This window comes from Rhagoletis zephyria, unplaced genomic scaffold (genome assembly GCF_001687245.7).
Source record: "Rhagoletis zephyria isolate East Lansing unplaced genomic scaffold, Rhagoletis_zephyria_1.1 Rzeph_scaffold_00934, whole genome shotgun sequence".
In the NCBI taxonomy this organism is placed as follows: domain Eukaryota; kingdom Metazoa; phylum Arthropoda; class Insecta; order Diptera; family Tephritidae; genus Rhagoletis; species Rhagoletis zephyria.
Window position 1 is genome coordinate 142,275 of NW_016158018.1, and position 17,121 is coordinate 159,395.

Here is a 17,121-nt window from a genome sequence, read left to right on the forward strand (position 1 = left end):
GGAAGAAACAACAGAAAAAATTTAAATATTTATGTAGTTGAAGCTTTATTTGTTGTGTTACTCATGATGGGCAACAATTTCAACATAATGTTGCAATAGTTTTTATGGTTATACATAAAATCTTAACATTGAACATTATCATTTTCTTTTTGTTTTTCTCAATTACGAAAAACCATCTGTGAATTGCTGAACCAAAATCAAACGACGAAGAAATTTGATTAAAGTTGAACATTTGCAGACACATTCATAAAGCAACTGTAGCTGAGTTTGCAAAGATGCTTGCTGTTATTTGCTAACATTCAGAAGATGCAGGTTCTAATCCCATTAGAGGCAATGTGTTAAAATGTTAATAACAAATTTTGTTTTGTATCTCCAAATTATGAAAGCGCATCTGCGAAGTGCAGAACATAAACGTATTCAAATGAAAAAATCAGCAACCAGAATGTTGGTGTAATGTAAACAAAAGTGTGGTTAATATTACCAAACAATTGTTGAAAATATCAACCATGGCATTGTTAATATTAAACAAAAATCACTTTAACCAATTGTTGGTTGATGTTTGTTTTCAGTGTATATTGGCGAAAAAATGAAAATTCTTTTCTTAAGTTTAACGGAGTGGAACAAAAAATTACAGGCTTTGAACCACCCCGAAATGATCCCAAACTTGTCTCGAAATTTTTTTTTGAAGTACCTAGTCCTGAAGTGGAACTGAAAAAGTCTTGAACCAGTTTTCAAAGAGTTTGTTCCGTTTTGGTCCCAAACTTATCCCTTAAAAATCCCAAAATGATCTCCAACCCGAAATGTTCTTAAAATAGTCCTGCACTAGTCCCGGAATGGTGCTAAAATAGCCTTGAAACAATCCCTCAGTGGACCTGAAATAGAGCGGAACAGGTGACGAAACGGTCCCAAATTAAATTAAACATTAATTTAGTTGAATTGTGTTCATTTCCTAGGGAGCGGTAAACGAATTTTCCATTATCACTTCTGGAGTAGTTCCGGATCATTTCATGCTTAGTTCGAACTACTCTGAAATGAGCCCGAAATAGTCCCAAAATTGTTTTGAAAAGGTCGGGGATTTATCCCGAAGGGATCTCGAACCAGTTTTGAAACGGTCCCGAAATGGTACCTTACAAGTCCCAAAATTATCCCGAACTATTTACGAAATGTTTCTGAAATAGTCCATAACAAATCTCGAAATGGTCCTATACTAGCTGTGAATAAGTCCCGTTAAGGTCTTGAAAGAGACATGAGCCAGTTACAAATTTTCTGCTTAGACAATGCAAATTTTACCTATACCGAGAGCTAAGCTTTTTACACATCAAACATATTTTTGGATTATGTCGTTCGTTTATACGCCATGGAATCGGATTTTTTTAGAGACAAAAAATGCATTTCGCCAAATTTAGCAAACTAAGGAAATAAGTAATGAGTAACTTAGAAATAATTTTCTTTAAGTTAAGTTTCTTTTGGGTAATCTTACATTTTAATTTTCGCACCCCTTTTCCAAATCACACTAATAAAAATATTTTACTTCACTTTTTCAGATATCAACTCAAGAGTCAACACACGAAAAATTCGTTTCGCTACGCAGGTTATCCCAATCATATCAATTCAATTAACGACGGAGCTTAGCGATATAAACCCGAATGCAGTATCTCACCTACGCACTGCAAACATCCTCACGGTTCCTCACAACGTCCGCAACCGCCAACACCAACACGAACACCAATACCGCCTACAACAACAACAACATCCATCCGCATTTGCACACTTTTACTAGTGCACATGCCAACAACAACAACAAGGACATAAATTATCCTACGCATAACCCCAATAACCATCGGCAAACGCACCACAACATAACGAGCAAAACATTAGCAACCACATACCACAGTACCAGCAATTCGCCAGCGATAGCAGTAGCAGAAACCCCAAGCGCACATATCGAAACAGTTCACCCAACCAACCCAACGACAACTACGAGAGCAACAACAACGATAACGACACTTCCGCCACTTCCAGACACTTGCGTCGAGTACGTTAGTAGCGGGGCACCAGCGGCGGAGACAGCAGCAGCAGCAGCAGCAGTAGCTCCAACAGCCACTGCGACAGCTACAGCGGTGCCGCAATCCCAATGAAATTTACTCAACATTAATGTTAGCATTGCGCGCAACAAACTGCTCTCATTCTTCAATCGCGACATGGCCGCAACGGATGGCCAAATAATATTGGCCGCCTCCCGTTTTGGTGACACCGAACCGCCTGTGTATCTGCGTGAATTTTCCAAGCAAAAATTACCAGCTGTTGCGAAAATCATCAAGGGACAACATCAGAATCTTGGTGTGCCCACACTATCGGCACCATCGCTGCAAAGTACGGCGTTATTTCTGAGCGCTGGCAAAAAGTATCAGATACTCGCGCAACCGATTAAAATTAAGGAGGGTCGCAAGACGACAAATGTCGGCGCCAAGGTGCTCATACCGGAAACATATCCCGGCTACTTTGAGCTACTCAGCGAAGATGGCCGTTCGACGCGTTGCATCGATTCGGTGCTGGAGCTGTCGAAACGTCGCAATTTGCGCGTTTTGGTGCGTGAAACTTTTCGGTGCACCCAAATGAATCGCACCATTCACGCGGGCGAATTGCTGACGACGATGAACGATAATGGCAAATATTTGCAGTGTAAGAATATCAAAGATGAGATTGTCAATTTGCCACTCGATACCAAAGCGAAATTCTCACCGATAGCCAAGGAGGATAGCATTAGCGGAGTGCATACGGTGAAGAATCTACTACTCAAAAGGATGCCAGTCATTGTGAGGTAGGTGAAAATGTCCTTTTGAGAAGGATTTTGGGTTCATCTATCACTGAGCACTTTGGAATTTACTATCGTAGTAGCTACCTAAAACCCAATTCGCGTATTTTGGCGCCATTTTGATGCAATTCTCGTGGGAAATTAGTTTTGTTTATGTTATGTTAAGTCTAGGCTGATTACTCGTACTATCTGGATTCGCCGATGAATTTATGGGTCTTCCTAGTGTTTATGTATATCTAATATTCGAAAGGCCTGGGCATTCCGCTAACTGACAACTACAGCAGGTTGTATAATAGGAACGTCTTAATATTATCACAAGTTTATCTAGCTTTTCCAATTCATCAGCTCTCTCTGTGCCTTCTAAGCTCCATGTCCGGAAAACCAAGCAAGAGAGACTGTCGTTGACTGAGTCATTGAGCGTAACTTCCTTTTGCATTTCTTGACCGGTTGATATTTTATAACCGTATATGCTGTTGCTAATAATATTGCCGCTGTCATATTTTTGTTCCCGACTTATAACCTAAGATTTTACAGGCTTAAAGATAACTAGAACTTCCGATTGGAAGATGACTGTATCTTTTCCGAGACGTGGAGACAGATCGATGCCGAGTTCCCGCTCCTTTAACGCAGTTCATTTTGAATCTCCCGGTATAGACATGGATTCTCTTCTGGATGGTAATCGCACTTGTGCAGTACCGTTTAGGTTAAGATTGGCTACCATATAGGTCGTCATCTTTCCTATCTGCAATATCTAGTTCTGCGCAGCTCTTTGATTCTAAAAGAAGGTTGACGATTTTGCTGTTTCCGATGAAATTCAGCACAAAATGCCTCAGGTCTTTACTTAATAATCTACTTGACACCGTGCATAAGCTTCGAAAAGTCTGCTGCATCCGAACAAATTGACCGTTGGCGTAAGTTTGTGGTGAAATAGAAATCACTGTTCACATATACGAAAGACGATTCTGCAATGGAAATAGAAGCTATATTTTACTGTTCAAGACTAAATGAAAGTGTATTGGTTAAGCTTTCGACTCACTATAACGTATTTCGAGCAATAGCTTTGGCGGCAGAGCTATTTCCAAAAATTAGTTCGCCTATTGTAAGCCATATTGGCTTTTCTTGAAAGAAGATCCTCAAATATATCTCACTTATACCCTCAAGTACAAAAAAAAAAACCTGCCAGCTTTTCATAATCTCTCAAAAAAGGAGGCTTAATTTTAGTTGACAACAAAAAGTGCAGAAATGTACTTTGCTGGTAGAAATTGCAGAGGACATAATCTGCGAGTGCCCAGCTATCGGCAGGCGAAAACCTGCGATACTGGGTGTCCGTCGCCTCTAGGGTGCACAGTTGGCGATCGACAAAAAGCACACATTCGTCAACGTTCTTCTTCGTGTTTGTCTGGTAACACTGTGGGTCTATTCGGTCTATTTGAGGAGTTTTATGCCCGCCTTTCTCAATCTAGCCTTACTACGTTAATAGGTCATAAAAAATATAATTGAAGTATGCAAACCAAGTCCGCCTCCGTTTTTTAGCTCTAGCAACTCAGATAATCGCTCCATATATTATCGTGGGTCGTAATGACGCCGCAGAAATCCATTTCAGAATTTTTGTGGAGCAACACGAATTTTTTTCTTTCATTGTTTTACCTTCTAACAGTGCAATTCTGGTTAAGATAGTTGGAAGACTTTTCTAAGGCAATTGAAAGGCAGTAGGCAAGATAGAAAGATTTTGTTTATTCCGGCACGAAAGTCCTACAAAAAAGCGCTCATGCCAACTTTCATGGTGAAAAGCTTTTTGACAAAAAAAACTCGAGGTTCGAGTCCTCGGACAGGTGGATTTTTTTCTTTTTCAATTAGCGTTTCATTTAATTTTTAGATTTTGTTGTTTAAGGAAACACAAATATTTTCTTTATTTGTCTTAATTTTTAGAAACTTGTTTTATTTTACTTTCTTTTTCCATTTCATTTTTATTGTTTGTATTTTTTTAAGTTTTTATAAAGTTCCATTTTTGTTCAGGTTTTTAATTATATTTGTTTCTTTTTTAACAAAATCTTACTTAACTTTTTGGAAAAATAATTTTTTTTGTTTAATTTATGGAAACTTAAGTTAGTTCTTCTTTTATAAATTTTATAATTTTTTTTTTATTTAATTTCCTTTAATTATTGGATTATAATATTTTAAAATATTTATGTTTTAATTTCATTTACTTTTCACGAACTTATTTTTTTCTCTTTTTACTTAGATTTTTCTTTTTGAATCTAATTTTCTTTTAGTTGTTAAAATTTATCGTTTTAAAAAGAAACACATTTTTTAATATCACTTAATTTTTATAAACTTTTATTATTATTATTTTTTTTTTTATGTAATTTTCTTTAATTTTTAGTCTTAACTGTTTTAAGAAGAAAATTTATTGCTAAAAAACAAACAGTCATAAACGTCCCCTTGCCAGCAACTTTTTTCTGTGATCTAAAGTTGATAGGAATTCATTCAAGCTCTGGCTCTAGCTCTCTAAAAGCTTCAGCGTTCTAAATAACTAACTTGAAGTTCTGCTATGTATAGGTTCGCGCCATCCATTTTTCTGCCTTGTATCATATGTCTGTTCTCTTCTAGTCATAATCTTACCGTTTCTTCTTTATGCTCTCTTCTAGACTCGTTCACGGCAGTGCCCCTAAAGGTCTCAAGCAGCCTTTCGTTCCGGAGCTGCGTCTACTCGGCTGTGTGGAAATCGATCGCATATTTGCGCTACCGCTGCAGAAGGACAACGATTTGGTGCCAGTGCCGCTCAATGTTAAAATTAAATTGCAACGTGCACGCAACATGGATCAGCTGGAACACTTCATCGAGTATACGCGCTTCCTGGACAAGGCGCAGCGTTTGCTGTCGGATGCGCGCGATCGCCTGCAAGTAGTAGATCTCAAACTGTCGGAGAAGGAGAAGAAGGACTCCAAGTTTAGTAGTCGCAACAAGTTGCCCGTGGTTATGCTGCCATCTGCGGCCGTCGCTGGCGGCCTCATGGAAAATGGATATGTGCTGCGCAAGAGCGCCAGTTGTGATGCCTATGGCAAGGGCGTCGGCGGTGCAGCGGGCGTACTCACCAGCGCCGAAATCGCTGAGGAGTACAACGAAATCGATCACATTTATGATTATGTGCGTGGTTTGACGCCCCTCTCTAAAGGTTTGACACGGTTTGAGCCCATCTGCGAAACGCCAACAATCAAGTCGCATCACACGGACAGTAGTGGCAACTACTGCAGTCTCATACGCGTGGGTGCGCAGGCGAGCAGCAATAATGCTAACAATAACAACAATAACACCAATAGCTTAAATGCCAGTGGTGGCAGTAACACTAACCATAGTGGTGGTGTTGGTAGCGGCAACAATAATACCAACAACAACAACAACAACTACAGCAGTTTAGAGTCGGTGAAGCAGGCGAACACAAATACGAATAGCAGTCACAATAGCAGCAATCAGAGCCACAATAACAACAACAACCATAACACAGGTGGCAGCGGGGGTGGTAGTGGTGGTGGTAGCAATCATCACCATCACCACCATCATCAAAACCACAGCCACAATCATCACCACAGTCACACGCATCCACATCCACACGCGCACCCACATGCGCACCAGTCAGGCTGTGGAGCGATAGTAAATCACTACCATCACAGCCATGTGCAGGAGGACATCAAACCAGTGCCACCGCCTATCGAGACCATACCAGGAAAGAAGTTGCCAGAGAAGCGGCAACGTCCCACACTACCAAAGCTTTATCTGAAGAATACACACAGTGCGGGCAGCAATACGGCCACTGGTGCGACAGCAGCAGCTGTGGCGGCGGCAGCGGCAACAGGAGCGTCTGCATCGAGTAGCCATCATCAGCATCACCATCACTCAACGCAGCCGCAACACCCACATGCCGGCAATTCGACGGCCGCTGTGGTGAATGCTACAGCTGCAGCAGTTGCGGCGCATCATGCTCATCATCACCATGGCAGGGTGCTGACTCCTAGCAACAGCAACAGCAACAATAATGTTGTACACTCTGCGAACGGGCCACTTAGCGCCGGTATTCTGGTAGCGAATAAGGAATGCAATCTGGAACCACAGTCGCCACTCTTTCATATAAGGTAAGCATCGGAGCGGGAAACACTTTTATAGTAGGGAGAGAAAAATTTAATCCGACTTGACCCCACTACGGGTATGAATAGTAAATTGGAATAAGAGTTTGGACGAATATGAACATGAGGGCGAATACAAAAAAACGATGTTGAATATGAATTTGAATACGAATATGAGCAAGTGTATGAGTATGAGTATGAGTTTGAGTCTGAGTATGAATATCAGTATGAACATGAATATTAATATGTATATGAATATGAATATGAGTATGAATATGAACATGAATATGAAGATGAATTTGAAAATAAATATGACTATGCTTATGAGTACGACTCTGAATATGAAAACGTATGAACAGGACTTTGAATATAAATATGAATATGAACATGAATATGAGTATGAATATAAATATAAATATGAGTATTAATATGAATATGAACAGGAATATGAATATGAATATAAATATGACTGAATATGAATATGAATATGAATATGAAAATGAATATGGGTATGAATATGAATATGAATATAAATATAAATATAGCTATGGATATGAATATGAATATGAGTACGAATATGAGTATAATGTGTATATTAATGTTACTATTAACATGAATAGTTACTGTTGTATCTATCACACACGCTTATCAAAACTCTCTCACCCCCTCTTTCAGGTACAAGAGCCTCAGTAGTTTGCAATTGACGCCCGAAAATACCTCAATTGCCGCAACTCCGATCTCAAGCAATTCCAAAGGTAACCAGTCAGCCGCAGTGCCACCCGATGTGGTACTCAAATGTAGCAGCATACTCAACCATCAGACGCATCATTCATCTCACTTACCACCACCACCACCCCCGCCGCTAAGCAAGAGCGCCAGCACTGCTGGTGGATTGGCAGCTGTGGCGGGCTTAGGTATGGGTATGGGAATGGGAGTGGGAGTGGGCGTTGTACATCACAATCCGCGCGAAGGCACACTCGACTCGTCACGCAGTGGTGGACGCACCTCCGGCGATTCGAATAAGTTGCCCGAAAAGAAGACTCGCCGTCTGTCGCGCCCGCGTAGTCTATCGAATTTAGTCTGGGATCTGCGGCCATCCAAAGAGAAGTCAAAGAAAAAATTATATATACATCATTTTGATCATCGTCAACAAGCGACATTGTACTTGTAGTCATTTTGGCAGGAAATGCATTTGAGAGAGGTGTAAGGGAAATTGCGGGGCCGATTATTGATGTTGTTGCCATATACATACATACATATATGCTTACATCCATACGTATGTACTTTAAACAAAAACTATCAAAGCATATTGGACAAAATGCGGAATGAGTGCGCATGGAAAAATAGAGAATGATGTTGCCATCAATTTAAAAAAAAAAATGTTTAAAATAGTGCTTAAACGGACTTTTAATGCGTTATCCTGAGGTAAGTAAATTATGTAAACGTGTATGTATTTAAATAAATAAAATTGTAATTTCAATACCATTTCAATAACTAACCTGCTACAGTACACAGGCCAGGTTTCTCAAGGCAGTTAGCGCTCCGCAATAGGTGGGTTTTGAACTCCGGCGACTTCATTGACGGGGGTGAATATCGTTGATAATCTGTCTGTACCGCGTCGGGTCCAGTGAAAGTCTAACGTGCCCACAAGAACGTTATGCTCCTAACGAGTGCTTATTCGGGTGCTACGCCGAATGAAGTAGTATCGCGCTAACCAGTTGTTCAATTACAAAGTTAAGGTCCCGAAAGCGGACAGCGGTCTACGCCGCTAAATGGGGGCGGGTTTCCGGCAAGCGTCCTGATGGAATCAGGCGAGCTGCTGAAACTGAAATACCTTGTGTGGCATGTGGATGTGGTGAGTAATGAGCGTTATCTCGCTTGCCATCTCAACAGACCATTTGAATTGAGCGCAACTTAACAGGATTGAGTTGCCAAGCAACTTGCTCTCTTATTTTCTTGCTTATCCATACAAATGGCCACCTCCTCGATCTTACCGTGAATTTCGTTGATTTGGAGAACTTAAGTCTACTTATCTGTAGAGGTTATCACAATAGGAAAGTAAAGGACACGGGATAATTGGAGTTTCCCACCTGATGTTTGCTGCGCTTTCTGGAGGTGAGATTGCCAGTATCGCAGGTGTCGATTGCTTCAACAAGGTGCAAGGTAGCCAGCCACTTGCCTACTCACGAGTGGTGCGCTAATCAAAGCAAGAATTTCATTTCAATAATATCAAATTCGGCCATATTTTAGCTAGGCACACGGTGCAGGCGGTTTGAGGTTCTAGAAACTGCTTATTCGTCTCTACCCGGTGGTCCGACAGGGATGCGGGTTAGCGAGTCGAGGGAATTTTTGTTGTTCAGGTGAGCTTCGCGAAGATGCTGCGGCTCCTTGTTGTTGGATGTGATGCGAGCCTGAATTAGATGAGTGCAATGGTTTTTCTCTGAGAACGACAGCGGTTGATAGAGTTAGACAATTTGAAAAGCGTTGAATTGCTAAAGGAACAGTAGGTTAGGTTAAGCGGCAGTCCTAATTGGGACTCACTTAGACTCAGGGTCTTTTGTGATACCGCATGAGGTTTTTTATTTATCTCCGTTCCCCTCTTAACCACTTGGTGCTTAGAAAAAGGTGCAAACGCTTCTGGCACTCATCGCTTTGAGGTCATCAAGTTCGCTGAATATCGATTTTGATAGAGCCGGAAAATGGCAGAGAAAATATGGGATGCTCTGGACGGTTCCATTCGCCATCTTTCATTAGCAACTTCTATGAATTTTTCATTCAGTAAAAAGAAACAGTAGGAAAGAGCCTATTGGAGTCTTAGACGTCGGTTAGTCTTTCGCGCGAATTGCTCCAACTACCTTTAAAATTTCTAATCATTATAACCTTCCCAAGCGTAGATCGAATTTATTGCTGGTCATCTTCCATCATATGAAGTTTAACACCAGTATCATAATATTTCATCTATTTAATCAATTTAAATGAAAAACATTTTTCAAACAGGTGGCAACCCCCTCAAAAAAATTTTCGACAATAAACTTTCATAAACCTCACTTAGTTTTATACTCAAATTGCAATATTTGATTTATCTTAATAATTTAGTTAAATTACAATTTTCAAACAGATGGCAATATTCCACAAAATTTTTTTTCGGCTGTAAGCCTTTTTAGACCTCTTTGGTTTAACAGCCATATTGCAATACTTAATTTATCTTACCTATTTACCCAAAATGCAATTTTTAAACAGGTGGCAACTCTTAAAACTTTTTTTCTGTATATTAAGTTGGACCTCAAGAAATACATTGGTGAAAACTACATACGGTTCCGTGCATTAGTTTTCGAGTGATACGCGTACAAACATACAGACAGACAAAAATTCTAAAAATTGTTGATTTGGATTCTGTTGCTCCATATTAAATAATTTTATTTTTTAATATACATAATGTTACAATTTTATCATATGTATAGCTTAATCTGTTTAAGAATAGCAATAGCATAGCCTAAAATATTTACCAACTTTTCCAAACGCACTACATACCTTCCATAGAATTCCATTACCTTGCCGTATGTCATTAGTTTGCTTGCATTATTGAAGTTCGAAATTAAAAACTGAAGACACGAACTTCATTAGTTGATAAATTACACAATTCCAATTGAAAAATGTTAACAGTTGGCAAAGGAATTATTCCAAAAGAGGAAATGATTTCTAACGAACCGTAATTGTAAAACTCCTTTAGTAAAGCACACAGCCTCACTGCACCAGTTTCAACGGCTGAGCAGAGGCGTTCAACCAAAATGCAAATAAGCAAATAAGAAGACAATATTAGCATAGCAAAATAAACAGAAAATTTAAAATAATCTAAGGGCAAAAATAACAGCAACTGTCATCAAAGTAAACATTGAAAGGTGCCGACTGACACGCTCCACTATAGAAGTTTGCGTTGGCGTCAGACCGTCGCAGTCGTAGAGCGAATGGGAAGTCGAGACTTGCAGACACGATTCAATTTGCAAATTACATTATTCTAAGTAGCGAGTTGGTATTCTGTGTATCCCAGTTAAATGTTGCAACATTAAGCTATGAAGTTGCTTCCATTACAGCAACTCTTCGAATGGTTGCATTTTTTGCTTATTTTCTCACTTTGCGTAATTTTCTTCAATTTTTGTGAAGGCTAAGACGACCGAGTAAAATGTTGTGATTGCTTAATATAAATGACGACTAATGGCAACGTTATTTACTTTTAGCAACAGGCCAATCAATATTATATGTATAAAGAAGATTTAGAAATTGATTAGCTCGCATTTGTGACATTCCTTTCTGGTAATTAGAGTCTGGAAAAAATAGAGAAAGATTGATAGCAATAGAATTCGTTCAAAGCACGGCGAGCTCTTAAAATCCTTGAAAACATTTTGATTAAATTTATCTTTTTCTATCTTCTCAGTGAACGAGCCATTTCTATCTCTTCACAAAAATTCCTAAGTTTAGATTTTACCAACTCAGTAATCATAAAGTTCGAAGGCTACCAACAGTGTCTACAAAATAGTTCCAGTCTCTACAAAAATAGGTGACTTGCCAATATCGAAGTGCCCTGGTATCCAGCAGTATTACCATATTTCTCACTGTCACAAGTTGAAATGGAAAGACACTCCCTGAAATGTTTGGAGGTGATCATCTCATTGGCAACTTGGCTGCAGCTCTGGTACACTAGAAATAGTTAGCGCTATATTTTTTATATGTTTGTCGGCTTCGTGAGCCTAAAAGGATCCCAAAAGGCCCTGTGCCAGATAGACCTTGCAGAAGCACATGTCCTGGTTTTCGCTCAGCGTTCGTTGAACTCATACGGGACCATATGTAGTCAAAAGCACTCATTGGGGATGTCTTGCTTGGCCAACTCAACCATCGCAGAATTTCCTGAAATAAAAGTGAGACTGGCAACTATATAAATCAAACCAGAATACTCGGAGGAGCCGAAAGAAATGCCGTGTGCAAGTGAGAGTTGATATTTGTCTTCGACTGCAACAGCGCAACAGCATTATACACGATATCAACTGTCGCCAGAGTGGATATGGTCCTCAGTACTGACTAGGTCTTCTCCAAGACAGTCCACCAGTCCAAGCCTCCCAAAAACGCTAATCAATTGATGCCTTGTTCAATCTTTCTTCATTGTTAGGCTTCCGCGACGACTTCCTGCCTAGAAGTAAACCCAAGCACTTGGCTCTGTCAAAAAGTATCTGCTGATGAACAAGACAAGCTCCATCTTACTAAGATATTCAGAAAGTCCACTGCTCGAAGTCCACCTACCCTTGGATGAGATAATAGTCACGAGGAATCATGTTCCTATTGTGCAGATCATTAAGTGTTTCCTGGGTTTTTTAGCAAAGACGAAAAGAAGCTAGCTGGTATGAACGTCAACCTGACAACTCTCCAAGCCCTGAGGATAGCGCAAGTAATGTCAACCCATGACAGGACACTTACAGAATCTCTTGAAACTGGGCAAGTATAATGCCGTCTGGTATCACTCGTTCGTAGAGTTTATTGCGGCAAGGTAGACGATTCTCATAGAGTAAGCCCGGAATGGTGGTACCACCGTATTTCGTGCTGAAATCGGAAGTTTCCCTCATGCTGGGTTGCATGAGAAATGGGCATTGAGGAGAAGCGTAATCGTTGTCAATCTTCCCATCTCGTACCTAAAATATCCCAAGAGAGTAAGGATGCAAGTAGGAGTCTGGATGATTCATGGCTCCCCTCGTCATCTTCGCAGAAGGCCAGCCATGAGCGCGATTTAAGCTTCTATATTTTGGACTCGTAAAGTCTTAGTCCTCTTTGTAAATTACTCAATCCGAAGGTGCTTAACTTAGTTCTACATACTCTATTCAATAATCGTATGCCTGACGACATAAGATCAGTGAGCTCCGCTGCCCATCACAGTGATTTCCCAGCTTTGCAAGCTGTAGTGGAATCCTAGGCAAGATGCCTCTAGGATAAAGTCGAGTTTCCTACAGGTGCTTGTGAGAGATCTGACCACAAACTCCGGCAGTAGAGATCCTCGTTTTCTCCCCTCGGGTTTCTGAAGAGTTCAAGAGAACTGAATGTGATTATAAAGCAATCCCGACAACCCTATATTCCGAAAGAGGAGGTACCAGATTAGCAGAAAACAAAGCCAGGGCACCCCTGGAGAGCTCAACCGTAGTGGCAGTAACGGAAGTAGGAGATATCTCGCTTAATATGAAATCTTTCATAAAGTTTTCAAACTTTTTACAAAACCTAAACATTTCAAAAAAAATTCAACAAAATTTCACAATTTGAATTCAGAATTTTTAGATAAATTTTTCGAAAAATTCTGAATTCATATTTTGAAATTTTGTTAAATCTTATAGGTGGTCAAAATAATTATTTTTACAGTAATTATTTTTAAATAATCGCAAATATATTTCATGATAATCTGTTTTCGTTAATTTTTCATGAAAATGTAGTTCATATTCCAATAAAAATCATATACCATAAATAAAGTTTTAAAGTCTTTTACTAATTCTAAGAAATTCAAAAAATTTTCATCAAAATTTCAAAATTTTGATTCAAAATTTTTACGACAATTTTGAGTGCTCCATTTCGTAGGTCATTCAATTTCAGTATACCTATTTTAAATTTTTCCAAAAATTCGGAATTCAAATTTTGAATATTTTATGAAATTTTTTTTAAATTTTTGAAGTTTTGTAAAAAGTTTAAAAACGTTATTTACATGAATTTGGTTAGAATATGAACTATATTTTTGTGGAAAATTAACGAAAAGGAGTATTATGAAAAAATTTGCGAATATTGTAAAAATAATCACTGCACAAATAATTGTTTGGATCACTGTATATATGTAGGTTAGGTTAGGTTCGTTTACTCGGCTGTCCTTATCCCTCAAGAAAAGGGCACACACAGGCCACCATGGGCCCGTTGTTATGCCATATTAGAGATTCCATATCCTTCCTCTAACCTTAGAAATGGAACCAATTCGTAGCTCAGATTAAGCGCACAAAGTCGTAGATACTGGCTGAATCCAGTTCAGCCAGACATTCAAAAGAATAATGGAGGAAAGAGCGTCGACGAGCCCTCGTCAGAGCGGGACGGTGGCATAGGTAGTGCTGCACACTTTCGATTACCTCCTCATCACGGCAGCTACGACAGTAGACAGAAGCGTGGGTTCCCATTAGGCAATACCCGGTGAGAACTCCAATAACATGTCGGAGCAGTGGTCGCTCCAAGCGGAGGCCAGATGTGTCTTGCTTTCCTTCAAGTAGGCTCCGCAGACCATCTTATATTTGCCCGTTCGATAGCATTATTTTGGCTGCCTTCTTACATTTTTCTTAAAGTATGAAATATGGATGTTTTTGAACATTTTTTTTTGTTTCAAAGTTCATGGACCGCAAGTACCCCATTTTAGTACTTACTCACCTAATGTCAGTAAATTAAAGCTCTCCAAAAAGCATTAAACTTTTGCATAGGAAGTATTTTGATTGCCCCAGTAGAATTTACGAAAATCGTTAAGACTTTTTTGTTTGCTTGTAAGGTGACTCAGTCTAATATCTAATCAATTTTATCAATAGCTACATACATATCTCATATTGAATGTTAAATTTTCTTCTTCTTTACTTGCAGCTTCTAATCGGTAATTTTTATCTTTAGAAAAATAAATACACTTGTAAGTAACTTCAACTTGAAATGTTAGCAGCGCTCCAGTCAATTGGAAATCACTCGAACAGGAAAAATTTTTTTAAATAAAACATACACTTAAAAAAATTTTAACCAAGCAACTCAAACTTACATTATTAGAACTAATTGTTAGTAAAAAAGCTTTAAACAATTTTTTCTCAATTTATTAAATTGTGCCTTGAATTAATATGTAATTGGGAAACCTTTTTAAAAATCGAATATTATTACAAAATAACACTAAAAAACAAACACCAAGTATTAACTAATCCATTCAAAATTCTAAAGTTGCGCCTTTTTTTAAATTTAGCTATAATTCGAAAAATATTACAACAATTTGGCGACTAAGTAATATATTTATTTCAAAAATTTCTATATAAAAAAAAATCTATAAAGAAAACGATCACAAATGTTTAAATTGGATCTATTAAGTAAGAGCGAAATATTGAAAAAATATACGGCTTTAGATATTTTTCCGAAAATATATATACACAGATATTTTGCTTATATAAAACTCTTAAGTTATTTGCAAGTTAAGAAAAACAACATTGAAATGCTGAAAATATTAAATTTGAAATTAAAAACAGCACAAGAGAATGCACATGCAGTGGTGTTTTGATTCTTTTAGAGGCCCGATGTGGCATTAAGGGACGCGCCATAGACATCTACCATAAAAAAAAAAATAAACTAAACGAAAAATAAATATTAAAAAGTTAATCAAAGTAATGAAAACAAAAAATACAACAACACATCAAGTCTTTAAAATTGTGATTTTAATTTTATGTGAAAAGCGTAGGGCCGAGCGACAAGTAGCAACTGAAGGATTTTATTATATTTAAATCGCTCAAATTTAAGCGAATTGCAACATTTCAATTTTTTTTATATAATTAAGCGCATAATTTTTTAATGACCGATGTATCCCAACTAAGTTTAAGTTATTTAACTTTATTTTTTTTTTTTTATTATTTATGTTTAATATAAATGCCTTTGTCAGTCACTTATAGATATATGTATGTACATATATACTTTTAATGGAAGACAGTATCTACTTATAATATCAAATATGTTAAAATGTAATTAAGCTAATAAATAAAGAAAATAAAAAAAAAATAAAAAAAGGTGTGGGTCTCTGGCGGAGTATGAAGATTAGCTAAATTTCGACTCAACTCAAAAATATGTTGCCGCACCACTACACTCAATAATAAACGACTCAAGTTATTCCCATATACATACATACATACATACATATATATTCAGATGTTCATGTGAATGTACTACTCATAAAAATACATATGAAAGTAGAATGTTATTAATGTAATAGAATGAAAAGTGAAAATAAACAAAGCAAAAAGAAAACAACATCAGATATTTATCCAATAGATAATGTTCAATAAAAAGAGCGTACTCTAGATATATAACAAATGTGAATGGTCCATATTCAGCGACAAGTAGTAATCTGTATATTCGAACAAAAGAAAGAAACAGCAAAAGAACATAAACTGCCACAAAAAATGCAAGCATATTAATTTAATCAAATTTTAATCATAGATTAATCAACACGCGTACGTATAAAAACATGCCCATACATACATATGTATTACTCAGAAAAAAAAAAATGAAAGAAATTCCAATAGCAATACAAACTAGTCTACAACTACTAGGCTCTTGTGCTACACGAATCTTTGGTTTTTCAAACTAACATACATAGAATACAATACGAAAAAAAGAACAGAGGATTACTTAAATAAAATAAGCGTTATTGGTAGAAAAATTCATATATACCGTTGATATTGCAATAGCAAAAACTTACTATAAAAAATTTCTCAGTACCACAAATACATACAAAATACCTACATACATACATATACATACTTAGTAGTAAACTGATGTAAAATTTATAAATGTTGCGTGTGTATATTTCGTTCAATTGTTTGTTTCACTTAGTTTAGTCTATTTTAGTTTAGTTCTTAAATAAGAAATGAAACTTGTAAACTGTATAAGTCACATTTTAGTATTTCATGTCAAATAAAAATTGTGTCGCGTAAATAAAAAATTTATTGAAAATTAAAATGTGTTTGTTTTTTTTTTCATTACAAAAATGAACTATTGCAACTATTCTTATTGTTGTTATTGTAACGACTACAACCACCGCGCCCACATCGGTTAGTCCCTCAATCGTTATCGTCAAGCTCTACTAGCGGTAGCTCCCGGAGGCGTGCAGCCTCGATGGGGTGTGTCCATAGGGACAGTGGTGTCAGTAGGGTGGGGTTCAGTGGCCATGCGAAAACATGCTGTAAGTCATGGGGCGTCTCTCCGCATGCCGGGCATTCGCTTAGAACATCCTCGTTTATTCTGCTCAGGTATGAGTTCAACCTGCTGCAGACCAGAGCGCAGTTGGACTATTGTGGTCCGAGTCTCCCGAGGCAGACGAAGTTTTGACTCGTCTACGTCTGGTAGTTGTATGCTCTGAACGGCATTCACAGGACAGGTCGAGAGTCT

The 17,121-nt window shown here is 38.0% G+C and overlaps 1 protein-coding gene across 1 annotated transcript; it reads left to right on the forward strand.

Annotated features, from left to right (window-relative positions):
* Positions 1-2,187: 2,187 nt before the first annotated feature.
* Positions 2,188-16,325, forward strand: sano (CABIT domain-containing protein serrano). Its single transcript, XM_017614968.1, has 4 exons — positions 2,188-2,821; positions 5,464-6,945; positions 7,612-8,361; positions 14,572-16,325. The coding sequence occupies exons 1-3, from the start codon at positions 2,202-2,204 to the stop codon at positions 8,105-8,107; spliced, it is 2,598 nt and encodes an 865-aa protein (XP_017470457.1). The 5' UTR covers positions 2,188-2,201; the 3' UTR covers positions 8,108-8,361; positions 14,572-16,325.
* Positions 16,326-17,121: the final 796 nt, after the last annotated feature.

Bases quoted from the DNA above. Each gene is read 5' to 3' on its own strand.
- sano (XM_017614968.1), top strand. From the start codon at position 2,202: ATGGCCGCAACGGATGGCCAAATAATATTGGCCGCCTCCCGTTTTGGT. The intron at 2,822-5,463 runs GTAGGTGAAAAT...GCTCTCTTCTAG, and splicing joins AGGATGCCAGTCATTGTGAG to ACTCGTTCACGGCAGTGCCC. The intron at 6,946-7,611 runs GTAAGCATCGGA...CCCCTCTTTCAG, and splicing joins TCGCCACTCTTTCATATAAG to GTACAAGAGCCTCAGTAGTT.